Genomic DNA, 10,446 nt, shown 5'->3' with positions numbered 1-10,446 from the left:
GATTCCACTTAAGGAAAATATGTACAAAATATTTTATAGGTGGCATATGTCACCAGTCAGGATAGCTAAATGTTACCAGAAAGCAAGTAACATATGTTGGAAATGCAAACAAAACATAGGTACCTACTTTCACATGTGGTGGCTCTGTGACAAAGCAAAAAAATATTGGAAGAAGATACAGTCAATAATACAAGAAATAATAAAGAAAAGTGTATCCCTAAAACCAGAATTATTTTTACTAAATATCATTCCAGACATGTATAATAAACCAGACAAACATCAGATTTTATATTCTGTAACTGCGGTGAGGTTTTTATATGCCAAATACTGGAAATTAGATAAAATACCTTCAAGAAAAGAATATATACAGAAATTGTTAGACATAGCTGAAATGGACAAATTAACAACCTTGTTAAAAGAAAAATGAAAATACTTTTGAAAATTTGTGGTTGAGATTCTATGAGTGGTTGGGCTAAATGTATTCTTTTCAAAGAAACAATATGTTATGTAGACTTAAGATATTATATACGAGCTGTAAACAGGTGGGAGATCCTCTGTATTATTAAGAGGTTAGATATGTATGTTTTTGTTCTATATTTAGAAAAATCCTTAAACTTTTTTTTAAAGTACCACAGTGTTCTAACTGGTAGCTGAAAATTTGTTTTAAATTATTAAATATTTAAAGTTGATCTTTCCATAGTTATAGAAGTTCTTAATCTACTTCCTGACTACTTCTTTCATTCTTCCCTTCTGTGGTGCATGGTTACCTTGTTTCAGGCAATTTGCTTTTTAAGTACCACAGTGTTCTAACTGGTAGCTGAAAATTTGTTTTAAATTATTAAATATTTAAAGTTGATCTTTCCATAGTTATAGAAGTTCTTAATCTACTTCCTGACTACTTCTTTCATTCTTCCCTTCTGTGGTGCATGGTTACCTTGTTTCAGGCAATTTGTTTTTCAGACACATTTTTTCTCTCTGTCAGGGTACTATATTATGTTTTGTGTGTCACAAGAAGGGCTTGAATGCATACATCTTCAATATTTTTGTGTGTGTGAGGCTATCCAACATGCAAATAACTGTGGCTTTTGAGGTGTTAGGTTCATGTCCCAAGGTGCCCTTGGTTTCTTTAGCTGCAACTCATGCCGATAGTGGTGTAGCTTTTGCATGGTGGGTGTGGGTGGATGTGTGTGTCTGTGTGTATGTCTGTATGTGTGTGTCTGTGTGGTTAAACCCATCTTTCATCCCATGAACTACGCAAGGAGGCTAACAAAGATAACTGCAAAATGATACAAACTGTTCTTTTCAATAGAACTCCTTTTTTGGTACTTCGTTGATTGACATTGTCTAATTATTGTATTGTTGAGCCTATATGTACAAATATTGCTTGTCCACTGAAGAAGGCCACTTTGGCCAAAACGCGTCTGGTCGCAATAGGTCCCACTTGTGTATGTTGTACACTTTTATTCTGTATTGAGGCTACAATTGGGCCCATAATTGTTTTTAACTAACTGATAATAAATATGTGTGGTTTGGATAATATTTAAGTTATAGTATAGTTTTTAGTCATTGGCCCTTTACTTTATACGTAACTAACCTTTCAGGTACTTGTTGCTTCAAAGAGCCCTAGTCTTCCAGGCCTCTTCCAAGTCACCAACAGACTTGCCATTTAACCTCTCAAAATCCCCTTAAATCAAGGGTGTCAAACTCATTTGTTATGAGGGCCAGATCTGACATGAATGAGACATTGTTGGGCCGGGCCCTGTGTGTCATAAAATGTAATGCCAGGTAGTGGAAATAAAAACTTTATAAAGGACACAAACACAAAGGGGTCTTTTTACTTAAAATAAAAACATGCTGAAAACATTAGCACTCTTGCAATATTTTGTTTATTTAACGGTGTCTGATAACTGACACCTCTTGCTCTGAATTATTGCATCAAAATGACTGTGCTTTTGCAATCTTGAGTATACTGTTCAGATGTGTATCTGGAAGCTGCAAACCTAGGATAACGCAGCAGCAGCAGAACTGGAAGAAAAAGCAGAAGACAGCCAGTTCCACTGCGGGCCTGATAGAAGCCCTCTGGGGGCCTCATCTGGCCCCCGGGCCACATGTTTGACACCCCTGCCTTAAATCATTCTGGAATCAGTTGGTCTCCAACAGTGAACCATTTTACGGGAAGAAGAGAAGGAACTGAAGATGCTGGAATGCGCAGATCCAAATGTTCCTGTCTTCTACAGTCTGATACTTTTCACATTTACTCAGAATTAAGCTCCCCGGTGTGCAAAGGGCTTACTGAGAAATAATTTAGTCATTTGCGTACTTCATTTGTGCCCTACTTTTCTCCCAAATGGTGATCAAGAGTGGCTGGCAACATTCTCCCCTCCTCCATCTTATACTCACAACAACTCTGTGAGGTAGGTTAGACTGAGAATGTGTGACTGGCCCAAGGTCACTCATAAACTTCCATGGTAGAGTGGGGGTCTGAATTGCAGGTTATTCAGTTTAGTTCCCCAGCAGAGTATGTTCTGGGCAGGGCTTTTTTTTTAGAAAAAGCCCAGCAGGAACTCATTAGCATAATAGGACACACCCAACAACAGAAGCTCATTAGCATATCCAGCCACACCCATGAAAGCATAGCTCATTAGCATATTAGGCTGCACCCCCATGTTACCAGAAGTGTGGACATCCAGCCACACCCACCTTTTGCTTCTTATTCTGTTTACCTTGTTTGTTGTCAAAACCTAGGGCTTTTTTTGTAGCAGGAACTTCTTTGCATGTTAGGCCACACCCTTAATGTAGCCAATCCTAATGAGTTTCTGCTGTTGGGTGTGACCTATTATGCTAATGAGTTCCTGCTGGGCGTGGTCAACTTGGGAGCCAGCCGGAACTCCGTTCCTGTGTGTTCCTGCCCAAAAATAGCCCTCCCTGGCTCTGGGAGGGAAGGTGGCATGGTCTGATCTCATCAGATCTCAGAAGCTCAGCAGGGACAGTGCTTGGAAGGGAGGCCACCAAGGAGGACTCTGCAGAGGAAGGCAATGGCAGACCACCTCTGCTTCTCACTTGCCTTGAAAACCCCTTGTTGGGATTGCCGTAAGTCAACTGTGACTTGACAGCACTTTACACACACAGAGTAGTGTTCTAGGCAATTTGAAAAGCTAAATTTATTTTCTCTTCCTTTCCAATCTGCTGGCAATCATCCCCCTCTTCAAAAACTCCCCACTCTACCACAACATCTTTCCTTTCGTTCTTTTCTCTGGTTTCCAGTGAAGCAAGTTGTTCCTCAACAGAGGGGAAGGCGCCCTGACCTGGATAGCTCAGGCAAGCCCGATCTTGTCAGTTCTTGGAAGCTAAGCAGGGCTGACCCTGGCAAGGAATTGAATGGGAGACCTCCAAACAATACCAGAGTTGGGAGGTGCAGGCAGGCTATCAAGCTACTTCTCTGCATGTCCTCCACGCCCCAGTAGGAGTCACCTGACGTTGCCATGACTTCCAGGCACGGGGGCACACACACACACACACACACACACAATGCAAAAACATACTAAAAAGAGGAAAAGGCATTTTCTGTCCAGTTTCTCACCAGTGTGCTGATGGGGGCAAGTACCCCCCCCTTGAAACATCCGCAGTTAAACTTAAAATATCAGTACTTAAAATATCTGCAATGGAACAAATAAAAATAATTTCAAAACATTTCTATTCCCTGGAGAGAAAGTGTGTGGGTGTGAGTGGGTATAGGGTGTGGTAGTGTGTTAACTTGCAAGTCTGAGCCGTCTCTCTCCTCAAGTATTTACCTCACGGTAGTGCATAAGCTTGGCACTGAGTCCATTTGGCAAGGTGGAGTTGAGCACCCTGTGTCTGGGATCTGAGTTTTTCATCCCTACACACACACACGCGTGCGCCCGATTTCCAGACTACTTCTAGCTTTTCTCCTCTCTAATTTGATGCATGAAAATTGGTAACATAAAAGTCTTCTGCACGTCCTCTGAAACCCTCTGTTCCTTTTATTATTTCATACAGTGCTGGGGGTACCGAGAAAGGTCTTGGGTGATCCTGGCCCAAATTATGTCCTGTTCTCCTCTGTCACGGAAGCCCTTACCTGTAATCATGGTGGTTTGAAAATTGGATGTGGTTACTCTACACATACCCTGGGAATCTTTTTAGCCACCCTTTCTTCATAGATCTTTGGGGGGGCGAAAGTCTTCAGAAGGATTTATGTATACTTAAAATCCATTGGTTTGAAAAAATTCTCCAACTATTTTCAGCGGACTATGGTCATTCGCTGATGGTGCATGTAGGGGGAGTGTCCTGTATATGGATAAAGACACTTTTTTTCTTCTTTAACAATTCCATGGCTGAGTGTTCACACAGGAAAGTTACTGGGCTAATAAGCCTTGGTTTAACTTAAGCTTCATAGTGCTCACATCCTACATTGGGTATTCTTCTGTAGACTAGTGGTTTAGAGAAAAGGGGCACATGGGAAGACTGTCACCTGTGAAGTTGTCCTCAGGGTGTTAAGTAGTAGAAGGTGAAGTTGCATTTTGCTGGCACTTGTTTAGAGAATCTTGTGGTAACATGAAGTAATCCATTCTGCTTGAGAGGCGATCATCTGTGTGGTCCAAGGTCACCCACTGATCTTAGGCTTGCCAAATCCCGCCGGGGGGGGGATTGCCCACTTTAGGGCCCCCCGATCAGCCAGCCCAGATCCAGCCGGTTGGAGGAACCCCACTCCCAAAGTGCCTGAACCGGGCTGACGTGCCCAGCATGATGACGTCACCCGGAGGTGATGTCATTGCATCAGGCACATCACCGGGGGGACGCTCTGGCATTTGGAGAAATGCTAGATTGTCCCCCTGGTGACGTGCCTAGCACAATGACGTCACTTGTGGGTGACGTCATCGTGGTGTGTGCTATGTGCTCGTGCCAGAACATCCCGGGAGAGAAGCTTCTCCCCCCCACCCCCGCCGGAAAAAGGTAAGGACCTGGGAACCCTAACTTTGTGCCCAGCATGATGACGTCACCCAGAGATGATGTCATTGCATCAGGCACATCACCAGGGGGACACTCTAGCATTTGGCGAAATGCTAGATTGTCCCCCTGGTGACGTGCCTAGCACAGTGACGTCATTTGTGGGTGACATCATTGTGGTGTGTGCTACGTGCTCGTACCAGAACATCCCGGGAGAGAAGCTTCTCCCCCCCGCTGAAAAAAGGTAAGGACCTGGGAACCCTAACTGAACTTCATGGCTAAATGGGGATTTGAACCCAAGTCTCCCAGATCCTAGTTGGACATTCAGACCACTGCAGTGTATAAGGTCTCAAGCAGTCATATTCCTGTGCTAGAATCATGACGTGTCAGTAGGGGTGAAAAGGCTACTTACATTGTGAGATAATGCTTTACCATTGGACTAAGCAACCATCACGTGAGGACACCAGAGTTTACCAAGAATGCCTGTCTTACCCGTGATATGAATTGCAAAATATTGTTAGACTTCCAGATTAATGCTAGTTATACAGTTTGCCTGTAAATCGCATGCAAACCGCTGTTTGAGTGCAGCCCCATGGTATAGTTTGTTGCAGCAACCTTGCTGAAAGTGAAACTGGGTCTAGTTATTGCCTAGATAGATGGAAGGCTGCCTATGTAGTCTGCCTTGAGTTCCATGAAAGAAGGGTGGGATGCAAGTGTCATAACGAATAGCAAACCTTTCAATTACATCCTGCTTGCTAGAGAAACTTGAAAATAAGACATTTTCCCCATAGTCAACACTGTGCAAATAAAGATTTACCTCATACTTAAGCCCACTCCTCCAGAACCAAGGAGCCAAATCAGACATTGGACTGTAGGAATCAGCCTTGATTGGGAGGGGTGGAGATTTCCAGTGGCAGCTTAGAGTGTTTCTCTACCTCACCAATTAAAAATGCTGTTTACTGTCACACATCCTATCTTGTTCTGGGGATGAGTCTGCAGAATTTCTTACTGGGATATTAAAAACACCTGTGCTTGCAAATTTTAGGATAAAACCCCTATTTTTGCAAATTTTAGGGTCTTGATATTGCATATTAGAGATTGCGTTTGCCTTCAGCCATAATGGTAATTTGCCTTTGTGATATATTTTTTGACAGGGTGGGATGATTAACTGGAACCGTCTCTTTCCTCCTTTACGTCGTCGACGTGATGCAAACTATCAGGATAATCGGCAGACAGAACATGAGGGGCTGCCTCCAGCTGAAGTGTCTGAAGAACAGGTGAACAATTTACATATTCTGGGGCTGTCTTGGCTAAAGAAAGCCAAGATTCTGTGGCTTGTGATGCGATACTGATTCTCTCAGAGCATATCTACAGCTTCCAGTGTTCCCTGCTTGGGTCAATAGCACATACCCAGGAACTTAGTTTGCCTTTTCTTCTTGGCTGTCGTGGAATTGACTGCTGGAAGCCAGCCATATGGTTTGTGTAAGCCATGACTAATCTCACAGTGGTCCGTCTACTTCAAGGAATGGATAGAATGCACGGCAGAGCTTTATTTTAACATCAGACTTGAGACTGACATACTTTCCATCTTCCAACCTTCTGCTGTGCCAGACTTTGCTGAGTCAGCTCTCCAGAAGCTGCCTGACTAAATCTTAGCAGGGTCATAGAGGCCAGATGGCTAGCTAGGTATGCACACTTTAAAGCCTACAGGGGACAAGGGAAGTGCAACTGAAACCCTTATGCACTGCGAATCAGGATACAGTAAAGCAGAACATACCATCCCATACATAAAAGTTGTGTGAACGACCTACTCTTCTCAAAATTCTCCAGCAGCCTCGCTAATGTGCCACATGTGCCACGGAATTTTGAAAGAATCTTGACGTCCGTATCTGCTGCCATCATATATGGTAGGATATGCAAATAAAAATTCATATTGAGAAGGGGACTTCAAATTTGTGCTTATTGGACTGATTTCCCCCCCCCCAAACCCTCTTCAGGTGTAGCATAATCATAATAAACGTGAACAATTACACTTTTAGGCTGTCTGAAATCCCTGTTTCGGAAGCAGATAGCCAAGGGGAAGAGAGGACACCATGATCTCAATGGACCTGTTACATGACTTATAATCCACACAGGAGAGTCAATCATGCACCTTGCAAAATAGTACATTTTGCTCATATGTGTGAAGTGTCATGTGGTATATCTTGAATCTTGTCGTACGCTGGTACAGTGACTAATCCTCCTTGTGGATGAGCAAATCACTATGTTAGCTGTCTAGCTAGGACTTGGACTGAGAGACAGACCTTGAAGACCTTGGCACCCTTCCCACAACACATTTTCAGCTAAATGACAACCCGGCAATTCTTGCAAAAATCATCCCAAGAGGAAAAGAATAGTGTCATTATAATTTTCTCCTCCTAATATTAAACCATGGAGTCTATTAATGTGCTATGATTTCTGACATCGTTATTACCGTGTGCTTGAGAGAGCATGTAAAACATAATGGCTGGGATCTGGACTAGACATCTTTGGGGACACAAAGACTTACACCCCCCAGGGTACAATTTCCACATCACCTCCCTGTTCCCCCGTGGCAGCCAGAAATGCTACCAGGAACAGGATTTCACAGGGCATTTCAGGCCGGCATGAGAAGAGGAGACGGGCCATGGGAATGTCAAGTATGCGTTGGGTGAATTTTTTCTGGGCATAGTGTGACTTTGTAAGTTTTGTTAGGGAGCCTTCAGGCTGTGAGTGCATCCAACACAGAAGTTACATAAATAAAATGAGCAAACTCAGTTGTGATAAAGTGGTTTCTCACATTAATTAAAAGCATGCATTGGACCAGAGATTGCAGTCTTGTGCCTGTACTTGAACAGTTCTCTAAAATAGGGTTCCCCGACCTGGTGCCAGTGGATGCCATGGCACCCACCAGGGGTATTACAAAAAGTGGGTGAGGCCAGATAGGGCTCCTGCCCAGCAGGGCTCTGATCGGCCTTTGGGAGTCTGATAAACTGTGCAGATTAACGTAATGTTTCTTTGGTGGCAGCTGTCATCACAGTGTTGGTTTTATTCTCATACCTTTTCCTAGTGAATTTTTAAAATTATTCCTCTTGTCCCCTGCATTTGGGCTTCCTCTGTATGTGTTTGTGGGTGGTGCCTCTACCTCCTGTAGTTGGCTCCACCTCCTCTGGTGGACATTTTGTGGTTGGACCCAACACCCCGTGTCATAATTCCAAAGGTGTCTACAGGTTGAAAATGGTTGGTGACTCCTGCTCTAAAACATACGTCACCATTGGCTGCTTGTAAGAATTCCAAATGAAGACATTTACTTTTTAATTTTATTATTTATTTCTCTTATTTCTCGGACAGGTTGCACGGCTCATGGAAATGGGATTTTCCCGGACAGATGCCTTGGAAGCTTTGAGAGCTTCAAATAATGACCTTAACGTAGCTACCAACTTTCTACTCCAGCACTAATGAGTGCCTGCAACGACGAACTTTAAGCAATACTTGAAGCAAGCTGCCCAAAGGAGGACCACAGCTACCTGCTGGATAGACTCCTGAAGGTTTAAGTAACTAAGAAGAAGCTCTTGTCCTGTGGGAGACATCAGAAGAGCAGTGATGTATGGCCCTAAAAATACGTGCCCCTGGAAGGGGATACTGACTGGCCGGATTTCACTTGGAAAGTACTGCCACCATGTTATAGCTTCAATATTTATTTTGGAAAGCTGGGTGTTGTTTCAAAGCATGAAGTCTACGAGCATTCCTAGTAACTAGGAGATGGGAGAAGGCGGGAAAGCTTGGCGGGGGGAGACGGAGGCTCCTTTTGCCAAACTTACAGGATTCTTTTCTCTTGTATTACGATCCTTTTTTTCTAATCATAAATATTTTTGAATACGGCATTTCTTTCATCGGCTTTGTCACAGCTCTAAGAAATGTTCAGAACTACCTGGGCATGTGATTTCAATAAAGGAAGAGAGTGGTCTGCTGTATCATTCTTGGAAGGGTTCTGTTCATGTATATCAGGGGAAAGGTTCTTCTCCATTCTCTATTTTTTTCCTTTAAAAAAAGGGGGATAATAAGGTAACTTGAATACTGGCAAGTTATATTAAGCAGCCATATATGATTTGAGTTTGAGGTTGCTTCCAAAGGACTCTGACTGGAGCTTCACTTACAGAACTAATCGTTCCAACCTCCCCCTTCCCACGACAGGTCATGTGCTCCTGAATATACTTGGGGGGGGCTAGGGGGACCCTGTATTGGCCCCATCTTTGCTAATTGCTCTGAGTCTCTTGGGAGAGGACAGCATGAACTGCTCTCGGGGGAACATTCCCACTTTCATGCTTGTCAGCAAAGCCTTATCTGCAAGGCCTGGGTTGTTCCGCCCGCCCCCTCCCCTGGAAGCCAGGTGCAAGATGGCCTGGCTTATCCTAGTGTTTGGGACAACTTGATTCATCATTCTTTGGGCTCACAGCCAGCCTTTAGGGTCTAAGGCACCTAGCTCTAGCTATGCTCTTTGTCTCGAGGGTGTGGCTAAGCTCTACTGCGTGTGCGCGCGCACATCTCAAGGCCAGCTGATTGGAGCTCAGTCTTGAATCTGCTTTGATAACTCTGATGCGTTATTAAAGCTCTGCTCTTAACTAAACGTGGATCTCTCGTGTCAGTTCTTTGGGAACTTCTGCGAACCTATGGAGCCCGTGGCCAGGGTCCATAACAGATCCTCAGGAACAGTTTGGGGTGTAGTGGTGGAAGTCTGCAATGGGAGGCAAGGATTGGCAAAAATGGCCCCCTTCTTCCACCAGCTGATGATGACTTTGGATTCAACTGAGGATAATCCAAACAAAAAAACAGGGACTGTGGAAATAAAACTGTATTTGTAGATAACAGCATGACCTGAATTCCATGCATTTCCTTATTGCATAAGATTTCCAAGGGTAAATGGTTTGGGCATATTGCTTATAGGTAAAGGTAAAGGTTCCCTTGCTCGAAAGCCAGTCGAGTCTGACTCTAGGGTTGCGGTGCTCATCTCCGTTTCAAAGCCAAAGAGCCAGCGCTGTCCGAAGACATTTCCGTTGTCATGTGGCCGGCATGACTAAACGCCAAGGCGCACGGAACGCTGTTACCTTCCCACCGAAGTGGTACCTATTTATCTACTTGCAATTTCTTGCTTTCGAACTGCTAGGTTGGCAGGAGCTGGAACTAGAGACGGGAGCTCACTCCATCATGCGGCGCCCGGGTCTCGAACTGCTGAACTATTGACCTTCCACAGCCTGCAGTTCAGCATCTTAACCACTTGAGCCACTTATATCTAGAGCTATATGTGTATACACATGAAGCTGTTTTATACTTAATCAGTTCTTTGTGCCAACTCAGACTAGCAGTGGGTCTTTGGGGTCTCGGGCAGAGGTCTTTCACATCACCCACTGCCCCATCGTTTTAAGTGGAGATGCCACGGATTGAACCTGGGACATTCTGCAGGAC

General features: G+C 44.0%; 1 protein-coding gene across 1 annotated transcript in view; it reads left to right on the top strand.

Moving 5' to 3' along the window:
- The window catches only part of UBAC2 (UBA domain containing 2), a 117,115-nt gene extending 107,331 nt beyond the window's left edge, over positions 1 to 9,784 (top strand). The window contains exons 8-9 of the mRNA XM_015415096.1: positions 6,120 to 6,242; positions 8,335 to 9,784. Of these exons, the coding sequence (XP_015270582.1) occupies positions 6,120 to 6,242; positions 8,335 to 8,442 (231 nt within the window). The 3' untranslated portion in view covers positions 8,443 to 9,784. The remainder of the gene's footprint in view (positions 1 to 6,119; positions 6,243 to 8,334) is intronic.
- The last annotated feature ends 662 nt before the right edge of the window (positions 9,785 to 10,446 follow it).

This window comes from Gekko japonicus, unplaced genomic scaffold, assembly GCF_001447785.1.
Source record: "Gekko japonicus isolate JY-2015 unplaced genomic scaffold, Gekko_japonicus_V1.1 scaffold52, whole genome shotgun sequence".
Lineage (NCBI taxonomy): Eukaryota > Metazoa > Chordata > Lepidosauria > Squamata > Gekkonidae > Gekko > Gekko japonicus.
Note: the sequence above shows the minus strand (reverse complement) of the source record. Positions and strands in the feature narration are given on the sequence as shown.